General features: G+C 58.3%; 3 protein-coding genes across 3 annotated transcripts; 1 reads left to right on the top strand and 2 right to left on the bottom strand.

Moving 5' to 3' along the window:
• Positions 1-4,151: 4,151 nt before the first annotated feature.
• MISP3 (MISP family member 3) lies at positions 4,152-5,987 on the top strand. The gene is made up of 3 exons (XM_069494823.1): positions 4,152-4,781; positions 5,312-5,385; positions 5,641-5,987. The coding sequence occupies exons 1-3, from the start codon at positions 4,214-4,216 to the stop codon at positions 5,656-5,658; spliced, it is 660 nt and encodes a 219-aa protein (XP_069350924.1). The 5' UTR covers positions 4,152-4,213; the 3' UTR covers positions 5,659-5,987.
• Positions 5,988-9,050: 3,063 nt separating this feature from the next.
• On the bottom strand, positions 9,051-11,861 carry C2H19orf67 (chromosome 2 C19orf67 homolog). Its single transcript, XM_069494811.1, has 6 exons — positions 11,524-11,861; positions 10,675-10,819; positions 10,433-10,533; positions 10,164-10,349; positions 9,691-9,825; positions 9,051-9,225 (listed from the first exon to the last, which is right to left on the bottom strand). The coding sequence occupies exons 1-6, from the start codon at positions 11,859-11,861 to the stop codon at positions 9,051-9,053; spliced, it is 1,080 nt and encodes a 359-aa protein (XP_069350912.1).
• Positions 11,862-13,289: 1,428 nt separating this feature from the next.
• On the bottom strand, positions 13,290-16,516 carry SAMD1 (sterile alpha motif domain containing 1). Its single transcript, XM_069494800.1, has 5 exons — positions 15,216-16,516; positions 14,504-14,798; positions 14,319-14,415; positions 14,110-14,221; positions 13,290-14,007 (listed from the first exon to the last, which is right to left on the bottom strand). The coding sequence occupies exons 1-5, from the start codon at positions 16,176-16,178 to the stop codon at positions 13,849-13,851; spliced, it is 1,626 nt and encodes a 541-aa protein (XP_069350901.1). The 5' UTR covers positions 16,179-16,516; the 3' UTR covers positions 13,290-13,848.
• Positions 16,517-17,105: the final 589 nt, after the last annotated feature.

Genomic DNA, 17,105 nt, shown 5'->3' with positions numbered 1-17,105 from the left:
AAAATATATATAGAAAAATTAGCCGGGCATGGTGGCACATGCCTGTAGTCACAGCTATTCGGGAGGCTGAGGCAGGAGGATTGTTTGAGCCCAGGAGTTGGAGGTTGCTGTGAGCTAGGCTGATGCCACCGGCACTCTAGTCCAGGCAACAGAGTGAGACTCTGTCTCCAAATAAAATAAAGTAAAATAAAAATAGAAAATAATAACAAATAAATAAACAAGAAGTGATGCCAAGGGAAAGAACCCAGACACAAAAGGCCACATTGTGTGTGAGTCCATTTATATGAAATGTCCGGAATAAATCCACAGAGACAGGCACAGATTGGTGGCTGCCAGGGGCTGGAAGGAGGGAAGTGGGGAGAGACTGCTTAGTGGGGAGGGGGCTTCCTTTGGGGGTGATGAAAATGTTCTGGAAGTAGGAAGTGGCGATGGTTGCGCAAATTGTGAATGTTACTGAATGCCACTGATGGTAAATTTTTTCTGTTTATCTTACCACAATCACAAAATAATTTGTTTTTGAGACAGGGTCTTGCTCTGTTGCCCAGGCTGGAGTGCAGTGGCATCATCACGGCTCACAGCAACCTCAAACCCCTGGGCTGCACCGATCCTCCTGCCTCAGCCTCCTGAGTAAGTTGGACTACAGGCGCACACCACCAAACCTAGTAAATAATCATTCTGAAGCAACTGTTACGTGCCAGGCACTGTTCTAGGCTTGGGAGAATTGCGTATAGAGGTGAACAAGACAAACAGAAAATGCTATAATGCAACTCACTTGTAGTGTGGGGAGGGAGAGAGATAATACACACATAAGCAAAGAAATAACAGTAATCAGTGATAATTGGGGCAGAGGATGAGTTATTGAGCATACCTGGGATGGGGTTACAAAAGAGTGCTGCTGTAGGCTAAGTGACCAGGGACCAGTTCCCTGAAGAAGTGACATCTGAGCTGAGACCTCAATAGCAGAAACCAGCCATGTAATGAGTCATTGCAACCAGACGGAAAGGCAGTGCAAAGGCCCTGAGGTAGGAATGCCATTAAGGGGCTTGAGGGAAGCAGGAAGCCTGGAATGAAGTGATCTAAGGGGACAATATGAGAAGGTAAGATCTGAGAAGTGGGCAGGGCCTTCTGGGCTGGAGTAGGGAATTTGGATTTTTATTCTGGATCTGATAGGAGCCTTTGGAGGGAGAGGAGATGGCTGGAACAAGTGTGGAAAGAAGTGGATGAGTTCAGCATACGTCTGGAGGTAGAGCCAACAGTTCTGATGAAGGATTGGAGGGCAGCTGAAGGAAAGAGAGAAATCGAAGACAATTCCTAGATTTTTGGCATGGAGAACTGAATGGAGAGGAGTAGGTTAGGGGAAACCAGGAGTTCAGCTTTGGGAGTGTTCAGTCTGAGATAGCGATTAGACTGGAGACTGTCAGATGTGAGTCCAAAGCCCAGGGGAGAAGTCAGGGCTAAAGATATGAATTTGGGAGACATCCGCATAAAGATGATGTTTAAAGCATGTGATTGGTCGGGCTTAGTGGCTCTTGTCTGTAATACTAGCATTCTGGGAGGTCAAGGCAGGAGGATATCTTGAAGCCAGGAGTTCGAGGTTGCAGTGAGCTGTGATGATGCCACTGCACTCCAGCCTGGGAGACACAGCAAGACTCTGTCTCAATTGGGGGGAAAAAGAAAAGCATGAGATTATCACACCTGTAATCCCAGCTACTGAGGAGGTTGAAGTGAGAGGTTCACTTGAGCTCAGGAGTTCAAGGTTATAGTGAGCTATGATTGGGCCACACACTCTAGCCTCAGCAGACCCTCTCTTAAAAAAAAAAAAAAAAAAAAAGCATGAGATTGGAATTTGTCAGTCTGAGTCCTCAAAGGAAGATTGTGCACCCAGAGTAATTGATGAAAACTTAACAAAGAGTCAGCTTACAGAGGTATAGGGAAACCATCAATGCATAGTCCAGCACCCTGGCTTAGCAACCTCTGGGTGCTGTCGCCACCCTCTTAACCCTGGACAGAGCCGTGTGGACCTGCTACCTGCAGTGCAGGGGCTGGAGGTAGGCGATGTGGGACAAACATCTTGACCTTGCTCTCTTCTCTCCCATCAGCGGACCCCAGTGGAAGCTTGTTGATGCAGTTGAAACAGAAGTCTGAGAAGGGGAAGTGGGAGGAAATCAGGGTAGGGTGGCGTCCCTCGAAGACCAAAGAGCTAATGGGAAGGAGGACAGGGGAAGGGGACAGCAGCTGGGTCTGCCAAATGATGACAGGTGTCCTTGGACAGAGAAATCTCAGTGGAATGAGGACCAAGAGCCCAGTTAGCATGGCCAGAGGAAGGAACGGGAGGTGACAGAGTGGAGGAGGCCCTACAGAGATCATTTTTCCCAGAAGTACAGAACTTCAATCCTCATCGCCTCCCTAGCCAGTAAGCACTGCTAACCCCATTTTTCAGACAAGGTAATTGAGCCGTGGAGCCACATCTGGCTCAGGTTATAAGCGTGATGAAGCCCAGGTTGGCCTGATTCCAATTAGACCAATGGGGTCAGAGGGAGGAGGGCAGCAGCTGGATCTGGGAGGGGACAGAGTGAGAGAGTAGAAAAGCAGAGGGAAGTCATCACCTGTAGGCAGGGAGTTGGGGGAAGCGGTGATCAGGTGGTTGGATTACTGGGGGTTCCTGAGGCTGTGTAGCTCCTCTCCCCGCCCAACACTTTCTCTAGGTAACTATATCTTTCTTCCTGGTCACCCCAGAATGGTGGGGGTGGGGGCAGGTTCTAGGGAGAGCCTGCTTCCACCAAGGGGAAGAGTGGAAAATTTCCCCGGGGGTGGAGCCCGCGCGGGGACATCGATCCTGCTCTTGAACGACACGATCTGGTCCCAGCCTCAGGGAGCCGCTCCCTCCCGCCAGCCAGGATGCCTCCTGCCCCGAGTCTGGGCCTCCCTGGCCGCCTGGGGCCAAGGTGACCGCCTTTCAACCGCAACCGCTACGCTGCGCCCTGGGCGCGCCGTGGCAGTCTCTCCCTCCTCCCTCAATCTGGGAGTGCACTTGGCCGCGGACACCTCGCGGACTTTTCCGGTACGGGAGGGGAAGCCGCTGCTGGGCTAGGCGGGGGCGGCAGTGCACTGCTGGGAACCCAGCGGAGCCCAGGCCCTGGGAGAGAGCACCCGGCGCGCCGTAAGGCGGCTCCTGGCGCCCCCTCGGGCCGGAGCTGTGCGCAGCAAGGGTGGGAGCTGGAGGGGAGGCCCAGAGGCCGCGGCGTCGCTGCCCGCTGACTCACACCGGCGGGACGGGGCTGGCCAGGTCCCGGAAAGATGGCTTCGGGGGACACTCCCACAAGAGGGCCAGTGGTTCAGAGCCTGGTCTGGCGCGCGGCTGGGGCCAAGTATCCCGCGCAATGCCAGGGACATGGGCCCGAAAAGGTGCCAAGGTGCGCTCAGTGGGAAAACACTGCACCCAGAGTGGCTCCCCCAGGTAGCGGGCCGGGTCTCGGGAAGCCCTCTTCCAAGAAGCCCTATTTTTTGAGTTGACCTGCGCGCGCCAGCCGACGAAATTCGGTGACCAGCCGAGATGCCCCTGTTCGGAGGGCGGGGCCAGGGCGGGACCGGAGTCCTCCTGGCAGGTGCCGGGGGCGGTGCCCGGCCCTGCCCCCGGGGGCCGTTCTTGAGGCCAGAGGCGGGTCAGAGAGAAGCGGCCGGTGCGGGCAACGCCTAGGAACCCACGGGCCGCGACTGCAGCCACAGGTGCCGAACAGGGCACCGTGTCCTAGCTCTGGGCATCAAAACCCTGGCGGGCGGGGGCACTGAGGCTTCGGAGCTGCTCTCAACCCTGGACATAGAGGCCCCCGGGCCAGAGAGCGGGGCCCTGGGGTCGCCTGAAGCTCGAGGCCACGAGCCCGCTGGACCAGACAGCGAAGCCCTGGAGCCTGCTGTACAGAGGGACTCCGAAGTCCCCAGGCTGAGCTGCGAGGTCTCGGTGCCCACTGCAGAGCAGGGCGTCGAGAACCCCGAGCAAGAGAGCAAAGTCCTCAAGCCATCAGGCGAGCTGGACGCAGAGCGCCCCGGGCCGTCAACAGCTGCGGGCTTTGTGAGTCCCGAGCCAGGCAGCGACCACCCTGGGCTGTCCGAAGTGCGAAGTGCGGAGGTCCAGGGACAGTGTCCCCCTCCGGACCCTGAGACCTCCTCCTCCGGCGGGTCAAGCCTGTCCCAGCAGCCCCCAGAGGAGCTGCCCATGGAGACGCCCATCGAGCGCGAAATCCGCCGCAGCTGCGAACGCGAAGAGAGCCTGCGCCGGAGCCGGGGCCTGAGCCCGGGCCGAGCGAGCCGCGAACTTGTGGAGCTGCGCGTGCGGCCGGTGCTGAGCCTGCCCGGCCCTGGCCCCGCGCCCACGCGCGCCTTGGAGCGCGCGCGGGCGGGCGCGCAGATGCTGCGAGACATCGAGCGGGAGGCCCACCGGCAGGCGACGCTGGTGCGCTCCGCGGCCCCACCACCTCGCGCCGGGTCGCCGCCGCAGCCGCTGGTCGAACTCAAGCGCTTCTTCGAGGCCGCGGCGGGGAGCTGCTCCTCGGCGGCGGCGGAGGGGGACGGGGGCCCGCAGCGGCTGCTGGAGCCCGGAGGCCGGCCGCGCTCGGCAGGGCAGGGTCGGTGCCCGGTGCTGGCCCGCGCATCGCCGTGTGTCGCTCTGTCACTGCTGGAGCAGGAGGTGCACGAGGTGCGCGAGCGCGAGCGGGAGCTGCAGCGGCAGCGGCGCAGCATCTACGGTACCGCGGAGTTCAAGGAGCCTGCGCCGAGCCTCACCGGTAAGCCGCGGGGACACCCAGGGTTCCAGCCGCCCCCATTGACTGCCCAACTCCAGGGGCCCCTTCTCCGGCCCTCTGATTCTCGGGGTCTCTCCCTGCAGGCTTCCAGACTCCTGGGACCCCCTTCTCAACTTTCCGTCCTTTGCCCACCCTTTCTGGGCTGCCCACTCCCTGGGCTCCACTCCCCACCCGGAGTGATGGACTCCCAGCCCCACACCCTCTAGGTGGCGGGGGCGGGTGGGGGAAGATTCCAGCTGTCTTCCTCTTTGTCGGGTTCCAGGGAACCCTGACTGGGTTCTGGCACTACTGGACTCTCCCTCTGAATTTTCGGGCTCCTGCCTCTCCATTCTGGGGTCACCTCCCTCCTTCGGGTTCCTGCGCTCCCCAGAGCTGGATGGAGGCCTCCATGGGGAAGAGAAGGGTGAACGCTTGTGTGTGTTTAACGGGCGCGGCCGGCCTCCTTCATCCGGGCTGCCTCCAGCTGGTGAGAGGAGGGGCAACCCCGGCTGAGCGCCCCTTCCCCCCCACAGCGAGCAGGGGCGACGGAAAGTTGGCGGTGATCTGGCCCCCCAGCAGAAAGGCCTCGGAGAACGGCTTGGAGCAGGTGGGAGTCCCCTTTCCCCGTGTACCTAGAGCGCTTGTCTCTCCCCCTCCTCCCTGCGGTGCCAGGACGCCGCGTGGGGAAAGACGTAGCCCTGCGCCCCCTTGGAGCGCCACTCCGACCAGAGCTCAAAGTGTAGGGCGCAGCCTGGGGGTGAAGAGGATGCGGTCGTCCTGGGGTCCAAACCGTCCCACCCTACACCTAGGTGCGGTGCGCAGGTCTCTGAGGCTGGCCTGCCTTCTGGCCCTCTCTCCCCAGGAAGAGCGCAAACCTTGAGATTTGAGCAGGCTGGGACCTGTGGCCGGAAGTAACACCCGTCGGGGGACCTGGGAGGGGAGTACCCCGCGGTGCCCTCCGGATCGGCAGAAGGTCTGGATGCGGGTCACCTCTCTGCGCTGGGGAAAATGAAATCGACCAGCGCAACCTCGAGCTTGACTTTGTGAAACTGACCAGCCCTCTGCATACAACTGCTTAGTCCGCATTGGGAAACTGACCACCACCCACAACTCGGCCAGCGAAACTGTCCAGCCCGTCTCCTCCCAACTGCAAACTGAACTGCCCTCTCTCCCTTGACTGTTAGAGGGTCTCAGCTGCCCCCTGCCCCAATAAAGCCTCTTCTTTCAGGACCGTGGAGGCTGTTTTCTTCTGGGTCCTCCTCGTCTGGGGTGGGGCGGGAGGACGGAGGGCGGAGGGAGGCCTGAGAAAACCGCAAGAGGCGCCGGCAGGAATGCGGAATGCGGGAATGTGCCCTTGTCGCCCTGTTCCGGGGCTGCCCTCCTCCCCCGGCCAGACCCGGCCTGGCCCGGGTCTGACTGCCCCCTGGCGGCGCGGGCGCAAATGTGACGCTCGGACAGGGTGCACGCCCTCCCTTTCCAAGTTTCTTTGTCAACATTTACTGGTGCCAATGGCGTGCCCCGCGCCAGGCGCTGGCTAGACACAAGTGATAAGAGGTTGTTCCTACCCTGGGGACGTATACAATAGCTGAAAAAAAAAAAAAAAAAAAAAAAGAAAAGAAAAGAAACAAAAAGGGCATATGTGGTGAGGGTACAAGCTACTCCTCAACATCAGCAGTTTCTTCTGATCACGGTCCTTGACATCATAGTTCCTCACAACGGAGGAGTGGAGTGAGGGAGGGAAGTGTCATGAGTTTCTGTTTTCCAAAATCAACTGGAAACCCAGCCTTTAAATGAGAAATATTTGCTTCTTAGACTATTAAATAAAAAATATATAGACACAAAATTAAAATCTGAACTTTTCACGATTGTGACTATTTAGAAAAAAACTTAAAATTATGAGGGAGGGAGGGAAGGAGAGTGACAAGCATCACCTGTTTACAACAGAACCTGTGGCTGTCAATTTACAAGCCCTGGTAAATTTCTCTTCCCTGGATGAGGGGTGGAGAGGGTGGGTGAACACCCTAAGTTGTCTGTAAAACTGTATCTGTGTAATTAACATTCTGGGGCTAGAGTTTAACAGCTTAGAAGTGCACTGAGACCAGAAAAGGTGAGACCCAGGAATGTTTTAGAATTGCTGTTTAAACTCCTCCATCTGTCCCACTCTGTCCCCTGCATAGGGACAGCAAATGAAATACAAATAAGAAAGGCTCATTCAGCCAACAGCAGCTCAGTCCAAAAAAGTCCCAACTCCTGACCCCAGCACACTGACCTCGTGCTTGACCTTAACTCTGGGAGATCTGAAGAGAAAGGCAGGAGAGAGCCAGGGGTTCTCTAACTTTTCTGCATATTAAACTCAACTGAGGCCCCCTGTGCCAAGCAAATCAGAACGGGGGGTGGGGTGCTTTACATCAGTATTTTTATTTAAAGCTCCCCAGCTTATTCCAACATGTAGCCAAGTTTGAGAACCATGATGCAGATGTAGACCAGAAGTTCTCAAAGTGTGGTGCCTGGGCCAGCAGTAGCAGCCATACTTGGGGACCTGTTAGAAATGCAAATTCTTGAGTCTGGTCCAGTCCTAATGATGGAACTCTCCACGTGATACTGATACATGCTAAAGTGTGAGAAGCATGGGTGTAGACAGCTGCTGAGCAACAGGACCCAGGAAATCAAGCTTGTTTCCTTCCTCTTCCAGTATTGCATTGCCACTACCCACCGGAAACCTTTAGGGTATGCAGACTGTGGCTTTCATTCGAAGGAAGACAATCTAAAGGTGCTTGTGGCTAGTCTGAATTGAGATGTACTATAAGCCTGAAATACCAGCTTTCAAAGACTTAGTACAAAAAAGGAAAATATTGCATTACTAATTTTTGCATGAATTTTATGTTAAAATAATATTTTGGGTATATTGGATTAAATAAAAAATATCACTAAAGTGAATCTGACCTCGTCTATTTTTTATGTGGTTACTAAAAAGTTTGAAATTACATATGTGTCTTGCGTTTGTGGCTCGCTTTACATTTCTATTGGATCGAGCTAAGAGTCTTACAGCCACGGGCAGACTCACAGGGGCTACCTCAGCTCAGTCTCAGGGAACGTCAGAATTTCCTTGAACTCATTCAGACCAGGACCATAGACAAAAATAAATAAATAAATAAATAAATGCTTGCAGTCAGAAATTGTCCCCAGAAGCCCCCACAAAGAGCAAGGATTTGGGAGTCCAATCTTCACTTGCTTCGCCTCTGAGGTCCGTTTTTTATCATTTGCAAACTGAGGCTTGTGATAATACTATGTGCCAGGGACAACGAGGTGAGCGCTTTGCCCAAAAGCATAAGGGTTTCTCCTCTGACTATGGCGGAGGGGAACCAAAAGGTATATCCTTGCTTTAAAGGGGGATGACGCGCCGCTGAGTGACACCCGGGTCAGGAAGGACGCCTGCCTCTTGCAAGGGGCCAGTTGAGATCACAAGGACCTGCTGAGGGTTCAAGCTCCGCCACTTGCTCGCGGGAGCTTTAAACAGGTGAGTTCACCTCCCTTATCCTGGGTCTTCTCTCCCGCCCAGGGGCGAAGAGAGGCTTAGAGATCCCAAGCTGGGGTTCCTTACGACTCGACCACACGGCTCGCACCCCGTACCCGGAGAAGGACGGCGACCTGCCCGGATCTAAAGTCCCAAAAGCTGAAGGAGGAAAAAAAAAGTCTGACTCGGCCTTTCGGAAACTGATCGCGAACACTTCCCTATGGCACGTCGGGTAATGTAGTCTTTTACGTTAGAAAACGATAACTTCCGGGTCAAACGGGAGTGGGCGTGGCCCTAAGTCTCTTCCTCCAGTGGGTGAACTTTCCTGCTACCTGAAACTTGCAGTTTTCGGGCTTGTTGACCGGCTCTGCTACTTCCCTTTTTGCTTCATGCGCGCCTCTGCGCATGCGCCATGCTCTCGTCCGCCTACAGGCAGAGTATGGGTTTGTTTCCAATGACTACATTTTCCAGAAGGCCGAGCGAGAGGGCGGGGGCTCTCCGCCCCAAGGGGAGGGGCGCGGCGCTCAGAGCGGACACGGAGCCTGTGACCTCTTTCTTTTATTTAACACAGAACTGGCGTGTCCGAACTCTGGGCCCCGCGGCCCGGCTGGACTCAGTGCAGACAGGCTGGCTCGGCCTGGCCTGGCCTTTTGGAAGGCGAGGCCGGGCTACACTGGGAGACCGAGTGAGCCTCTCTCCTGCCACCTCTCCTGGAGTTTGAAACTGTCAAGCTCCAGCTCCCACCCTCTTCCCCGGGTTCAAGACCCCTGCGCTGCCCACGCTGCGGGCCCGGCTGCGCTCGGGGGCCGGGCCTGGCCTGCCTGGCCCGTGAGGATCTGCACCAGCAGGTCGGTGGCCAGCGTGTGCGACGGCTCCTCGAAGCCGATGGTCAGCAGCTGTTGGTAGTCCCCAGGTGGCTGCGGGCACAAAATCCTGGGGAGGGGCGCCAGGGACAGACAAGCCTGGATTTGAGTACCCCCTGCCCTCGGGAGGCCCTCCCCTTGAGTGAGAGGCTGTGGCTGAAAGAGGCTTTGTTTCAGCTGGGGGTGGGTGGGAAAAACGCTGGAGGGAAGTTGTTTCCTTGTTGATGAGAAACAGAGAGTAACGGCAGCTCCCCGAGGCTGAGTAACTGTCTGACCTGTCCAATTACACTGCTAGCTGTGTGTCCTTGGGCAGGTAACTTAACCTTTCTGAGTGCCTTTCTTCTTTGTAAAATTGGGCAAACAGTATAGACCTCAATGGGTTGTCACTAGGTCTGCATAAAATGCTTTTCAGGGCACAATAAAATTCTATTACTACTGAGGGCAGCAAACTGTTGGGGAAGAAAGATGGTCTTTGGTGGGGTTCTGCCCCTCCCTCCAGAGCCCAAGCCCACCTTGCCATTGCTCTAGCTCCTACCATGAATAAATGTCATCTTCAGCTGGTCCTAGGGGCACCCATCGGCCAATGGACCACAGCTTCTGGATCTGGGGGCACGAATTGGCTGGACTTTTGCCTGTATCTTCCCAGGTATCTCGGTAGCACAGGAAATAGCTGGGAGGGGAGGAAGCAACAATGAAAAATGATCAGTTTCATAGCTGCTTCTGTTGAGGGCTTTGATTTTGAAGAGGAGGCAGAAACTCATCAGAAGTTGCTCTGAAATTCTCAAGCAGGGATATGACTCAATATCAAGGCCTTTTCTCCCCACCAGCCTCCTTTTAAGATAAGGGCTTTTATTTTGATGGGAGGATGAGTTTAAATTAAAAAGACAGAGGTGGTCTTTCAAAGGTCTTTGGTTTTCTGGTTTGCTTTTCGTGCTTTGGTAGTTCAGAGACCCATATTAGCATTCATCATAGACAGGGGAGGACTTTGATTTTGGTAAGGGGACTTACTAATCCACATGGGAATCTTGCCCCCTGCCACTGGGCTCTGGGATGGTCTCCAGGCTCCAGCGCATCTTCTTATAGAGGTATCTGGGGAAGCGGCTGGCAGTGTAGGCGGCTGGGGCACAGTATCTGAAGATGGACACCTCATGGGAAGGGCTGATGGAGAACCTCCCACAGAAGAAACAGGAGATGCTGGCAGGATGGGAGAGTTGTGGATGAGGCCGGGCCCTGGACTATGCCACAATCCCCCCAAATCCCAGTTTCCTACTCTTTACCTCAGAGGGTCAGTGTCTTCTAGGCTCACGAACCCGAAGGAGGCATACATGAGGACCAGCTGTTCCAGGCGCAGGGTCAGCTGCTGAGAGATCTCTAACAGCTGCATGGAAGAGGAGGTATAATGAGATCAGCTGGCCTGCCAGGAACACACCCCTCCCTCCCTCCCGTCCCCTAGGCCTGGAGCTGTGAGAAGAAAGGGGCACGCGGTCTAGAAAACCTGCTTGGAAGCACACACACACACCCCCTTTCGGACCAGCTCCTGCAGGGCTCCATAGATGGGGGGCGTGCTCCTTCCTGCTGCCTCCAAGTACAGGAAGTAGGGCTCGCACATCTGTAGGAAGGTTGGCATGGCCTTTGCCAGCTGTTCCTTCTGTACGCCGTCCCTGCTGAAGGGAGAGGGTGGCCTTTGCCTGGGGTCCCTCCCCCTCTTACTAGCTGCTCCCATTCTACTCACCCTTCGCCCGCATCGCTGGCCTAGACAGGACCCTCCCCCCCCCCCCCAGTACAAAATCTCCCAGGCCTTTCCTCTAAGCATCTTTCAGGCCCACCTACATCAAAACCATTGGGAACACTTGTTAAAAGGCTGACACCTGAGGCCCACAACTCACTACAGACTCAAAACTCTGGGCAAGGTGAAGCCCAGAAATCTAGGGTATAAACAGCCTCCCAGCGGATTCTAATGGACATCAAAACTTGAAAACCACAATCTCTTTTTCCCCTGATCTGGGAATCACATTATCCTCTGGGGTCTCAAACTGGCAGTCTGTGGGCCAAACCTGCCTCAGGTGAGTTTTGTTTAGCCCAGCACAGGGTTCAAGATCTACGCCAACATTTAAAAACTGGGAGAAAAAATCCTAGAGATTTAGCAACCCCCCAGGCCCACAGTGGGTCACAGGATGGAAACACACCTAGTTCTACGCAGTTTACACAGTTCTCACCACTCTCTCAAATTGGATCCCTAATTGGCTTCATTTACTGTCTCCCTCTGGCTCCTAATGCTTTTAATTCTGCCACCATGGTGTGTGTCACCTATCCTGTCACCTCCTGAGTCTCCTTACCCATGGGGATCTAAGACCCCGTCCAGCATCACCTGTAGAGCAGGTAGCTCTGGAAATCATCTGCCTTCTTGAGCAGGTAGCAGAGCTGTTCCGTGATGGGGCTGAACATAGTGTCCAGGGGTAGGCGAGGAGGGGCTGGCCCGGGACCGGGGACAAGAGGCTCCGGGGAAGGCGTGGAGGCGGCTGGGGCCTCCGGCAGCTGCTCCTGAACATCCTCAGGCTCGGGCTCTGGTGGGCCCCCAGGAATAACAGGGGGCGTCAACCATGAGGGGTTTCCGCAGGGCTGCGCCCCGGGTTCGAAGTCGTCTGGGGGCGGCGTTTCTCCAGGGCCTGGAGGAAGCGGCCCCACGAACCACTGCTCCGTAGCCATAGCGGGGCTGGGGGCGGAGACCTGAGCTCTTTAAGCTTCTGCTGATGCTCACGTTGGCCACCGGTTCCGCCCCGCCCCGCCCCGGGAGCCTCAGACTTTTCTGGGCCGGGAGGGCAGGCCCCTCCAACTCGCCCCTGCCCCGACCTCTCCACCCGCACCCGGCGCTGGGGGAGTTCGCCTCTTTTGAATTTCAACACGCGGGAGGGGCGCGCCGCTCTGATCCGCGCTGCGCAACCGCTGCGCACACGCGCGCTCCAGGGAACCTGGCGGTGGGGAGGAGGGGCAAGCCCAGGGCGACAACCTAGGTCGGCGCAGGGGCGGTCACGTCTCAGGGGTGCGGTCCCAGAGCCAGCAACTTTCACCAAGGCTACTTCCTAGAGAAGAAGGGTTTCTAATGTGCGTCCAAACCTCAGGGCACAGGTATACAGAGGAAAGATGCCTAGGTCCCACCTCCACTCTCTGACCCCGAGGAACATGGTGTTTTTGTTGTTTTAACTCTAATGGAGTTGAGAAACTGCGTTAGAACTTAGCACAGATTTGTGATGTAGTGGCTACTACTACTAGAAGTCTTAACTTGGAAATTTTTTCCTATCCCGTGATTTTATCTAATGGCCCAGTCCTTTCTGTTACTTTTATGGAGAGGAGCAGGAACCCCTGGAAATCCTATCATGGTCCCAGAACAGACCCCTGCCCCCAACATTTGTAGACTCGATTCTCTCTAGCAGACACAGGCTGACAAGTTATATAGCTATGAAGCCAAAGACATTAATTATATTTAAAGACTGTGAGGAAAGAACTCAGACAGGTGTCAGATGCTGCCCTGGGTGACCCTGAGCTAGCATCTTCGCTGCTTCATCTGTAAAGTGGCTTTTTATGAGTTCTTTGCTTCATAGAGCTACAAGGAGGATGACTGAGGAAAAATGCTCTTAAAGCATGGAGTTGCTCAAGAGAACGAGGAGGGAGGATCGCTTGAGACCAGGAGTTCAAGACCAGCCTGGGCAACATAGCCAGATCCTGTCTCTAAAAAAAAAAAAAAAAAAAAAAATGCTGGCACTGGACTGCAGTCCCAGCTACTCAGGAAGCAGAGAGAGCCCAGGAGTTTGAAACTGCAGTAAGCTCTCATCATCCAGCCTAGGTGACAGAGTGAGACCCTGTCTCTTAAGGAAAAAAAAAAAAAAAAAAGAGGTGTAACTGCTAGTCACTCAACAAACATTTGAGCACCCACTGTGTGTGCCTGACTCTGTTCTGTCCATACACTCCTGGAGCCCTTACTGTCACAGCAGGCTGTGAGGCAGCCCCATTCACTTGGCTTTCTACCAGCCGAGACAATTTTGTTCTAACCTTAGGATCTCCCAGGAGGCTCTTCAACACCCTTCCCCACCCCATTCATAAAAAAATGGACTCTGTGGCATTTTTATTTTCCTTTTCCTTTTTTTAAAATTTTATTTAAAAAACCTTCGGTGCAATATTAAAAAGCAATACAGCCAGCTGGAGCGACAACCAACAGAAAGAAAGAGGGGAGGGCAGGGAGGGCCCAGGGACCCCATCCCAGCTGCTGCCCTTGAGGCCAAGGGCAGACTGGGAAGGGGTGTGGGCGGCAGGGGCGGGAGGAAAGGCCACCCACCAAAATGAACCGGCAGAAAAAAACATTTATATAGGAAACAACTGGCTGGACTGAAGAAGTTCTTGGGGAGATGAGAAGCACCCCCCATTCCTTTTTTTTTCTTTTTCCAAAAATGTCCTGGGCTGGGGGGAGGATTGGCCTCCAGGGGTGAAAGGAACAGGCCACTGTCTCCCCAACCACACTGATGAGCTGGGAGGCAGGTGTGTGTGTGAGACACAAAGGAAAGAGATGAGTAAGGGAGAGTGTCCCCTCCCTGGAATCTGTTATGAGGGCTGAGGGAGTCCCCATCCAGCTCCTGGACTCTGGGGGATCTCAGGTGAGAGGGGGGCTGGAATGGGCTGGGGCAGGGGCAAGGCTGGGCGCTCAGCCTAGAAAGCCATCAGGGTCATCGTCCTCAAAGTGGCCTTGCTGAAGCACCTTGATATGGTGCTCGTAGATTTTCAGGGCTGGCCCCAGGCGGATGGACAGGCCGGTGAGCACATCTGTACGTTGCATTAGCAGCAAAGACTTGCCATCGATTTCCTGGGCAGAACAGGGACAGAAAGCAGGGTCACAGCACACCCGTGCTGAGGCTGTGTGTGTGTGTGTGTGTGTATGTTGTGTGGTCCTGGGCTGGGAACTCACCTGTTCTTGGAAAGCTGTTGCCTGCTCGGGGAAGCCTGCTTCTGTGAAATATTCTACCACATCCATCACCGTCCACTCCACGGGGTCAGCCGGCTTCTCTTTGCGCCCGGGACTGCAGCAAAACAGAGGGCCTCCAGTGAACGCTGATGGTCCTCTGGCCGTCACACACACCTGGGCAGCACCCGCATGTCTCAAACACCCCAACTTACGGACAGCCAAAGGGGGTCCCGTCGGCCCCAGGGAGGGCTGGTTTTCCTGGGGGCAAAGGCACCGGGGATGGGGAATCTGGCCCAGTGGCGACAGAGGCTGGGAAAGAAACAGCAGCTGCCTGTGGCTTTGTCTTAGGGCTGCCTTGGTCCCCACCTGGCACCCCCACCCAGAGGGGACTCCTCACCTGATCCCCCCTCCTTATTCATGGCTGCCATGGAGAACACCTGGCGGGTGCCGCTGCCCGGCGCTGGTCCCCGCCCTTCATCCTGGCCCTGGTGGGGTCCACAGGGTGACCACTCCTTGACCCTCTCCTTGGCACTCTGAGGGCCCCGGTCGCCATTAAGTTGATGGTGCTGAGCACCTGAAGGACGGTCACTCTCGGGCACTTCTGAGCTTTCGGACACGTCGTCTTCATCATCTTCGTCTTCATCATCATCATCTTCCTCTTCTTTCTCAAGCACTCGCTCTTCTCCACCTCTCTGGGCCCAGGAGGGAAGCAGGCAAGATAAGCAGCTGCTCTAGTCGAGGCCCCAGACCCTGGGATCTGGGACCGAGTCGTATGCCCAACGCCACCTTTAATAACAATACGGACTAACTTTTACGCATCACTCCGTGCCGGGCTCTGTGCTCATCAAACCCTCAGCAACCAAATCTCACGAAACTCGCTCAACAACCCCAAGGGGTCGCTACTGTTATTAAGCCACGTTTACAGCGGAGGAAACTGAGGCTCGGGGAGATTAAGTCACTTGCCAAGGTCACCACACGCCGAGCCCGCAGGGAACGCGCGCAAAGCCTCAGCCACCCGCCGCCCAGTTCCTCCCGGGACTCGCGCCCCCGCCACCAACTTCGCCCGCACCTGCCCACCGCGCGGCGCCCCGGCTCCCCGGCGCGCTCACCTTGCTCCGAGACGGGCGGGCGCTGGCGGTCGGCGGCGCCCGTCCGGGCCTGTCCCCGCGGGGCAGCGCAAGCGCTCCGAGGCGGGTGCGCTCCAGGCGGCCCCGCGCTGCCGCCTCCTCCTCCAGCAGCCCCTGCACGCGGCCGCGGGTTAGGCGGCCTCCGGAGCCGCCGCTGCCCCCGAGGTAGCGCACGACTTCCCGCAGGCTCACGGGCCGCGCCGGGCCGCCGGCCCGCGCCGCGCCCCCCTCCGGCGGCGGCTGTGGCTGCGGCGGCGGCGGCTGCTGCTGCTGCTGCTGTGGCGGCGCCGGCGGCTGTGGCGGCGGCGGCAGCGGCGGCTCCCGGGCGGCGACGGCGGGAGGGGGGGCGCGGCGCGGGCCGGCCGGGGGCGCCACTGCCGGGGGAGCGGCTGGCGCGGGCGGCGGCGCGACCAGGGGCGCGGCCCGCTGCGCGCGGGGGCCAGGCTGCGCGGGGCCGGGCGAGGGGGGCGCTGTGGCGGCGGCGGCGGCGGCCGCGCGGGGCGCCCGGGCCGGGGCGGCGGCGGCGACGGGCGCGGGCGGCGGCAGCGGGGCGGGCGTGGGCGGCGGCGCGGCGGCGGCGGCGGCGGCGGGGCCCCCGCGGGGGGCGCGCGGTGGGGCCGGCGGGGTGGCTCCGCGCCGGGGCGGCTGGACGCGCGCCGCGTTGCGGTACGAGATGCTCCCCTTGTAGCTGACCCGGAGCACGGCGCGCTGCTGGATCAGTTTCTCGAGCTCGGCGCGCGTGCGCTCCGGCTCCGGGCCGTGCCGCCGCCGCACCATCCGGCAGATGCGCTCCAGGTCCGGCCGCGCCTTGCGCGAGCGCAGCGAGTCGATCGTGTCCAGGATCCACTCTTGGTAGTGCGGGGAAGCGGCGGACGACGAGGCGGCGGCAGCCGTGGTGGCGGCCGCCGCCGTCTCCGGCGGGGGTAGGGCCGGGGGCCCCGCCATGCCTCCCGCCCGGCCCGGCTGCACCGTGCGCGCTGCCTCCCTCCCAGCGCGGCGCCCCCCTCCCCGGCTCCCCTCCCTCCGCCGCTGCCCGCCTCCTCCGCCTCCCCCCCCGGGGGGCGCAGCGCCTCGGCGGAGCGGCGGCGGCGGCGCTGCTGTTTCTTTGCAAAAAAAAAAAAAAAAAGAGAGAGAGAGGGAGCGAGAGAGAGAGAGAGAAAAAAAAACAGTGAGAGAGAAAGAAAAGAGAGAAAAAAATATGCACACACTCACTCACTCGCACGCACGCACACACAGCCCCGCTTCTGCTGGGCGCGCGCGGGGCCGGGGATGCGAGGAGGGAGGAGGGGAGCGCGGCGCGGCCGGCCCCTCCCCGCCGCCGCTGCCGCCGCCGCCGCCGCACGCGCGCCCTGCGCCCGGGACACTCCGGCCCCCCTTCCTTCCCTCCCTCTCTCCCTCCTCCCCGCCGCCCGCCTTCCTCCCTCCCACCCCCACACGCCCGCTTTTAAGGTGGAGCCCGGGCCCCCCGTCCGCCCCCTTTACCCTGCGCTCTCGCTCACTCCGGCTCGCTCCGGCCCCCCCTTACAACTCCCGCGCGCTTTTTAAGGAGGCGCCGCGGAGTTGGCGCCGGGGCGGGGGCGGGGGAAAGCGGCGGGCGGGGGAGGGGGAGGGGAGTGCCGGGGGGAGGGGAGAGGGGGCGGGCAGGGCAGGCGGGCGGTGCTCGGCCGCCCTCCAGCCATTGGGCGCGGGACCCAGACGTCCCCGGCGCCCAGCCCCCCTCTCCACGCCTCCCCGGCGCGCTCCGCTCTCGGGACCGCACTTACCGGGAACTCGCCGCCTGCGGGCCGGGGCCGGCGCGCTCGCAGGGCGCTGCGGGGACCCTCGGGCCACTGCCGCCCCCTCCGCCCCTCCGGCGCGCCTGGTCCCGCGCTT

This window comes from Eulemur rufifrons, chromosome 2, assembly GCF_041146395.1.
Source record: "Eulemur rufifrons isolate Redbay chromosome 2, OSU_ERuf_1, whole genome shotgun sequence".
Classification (NCBI taxonomy): domain Eukaryota; kingdom Metazoa; phylum Chordata; class Mammalia; order Primates; family Lemuridae; genus Eulemur; species Eulemur rufifrons.
This window is presented reverse-complemented; position numbering and strand designations above follow the sequence as displayed.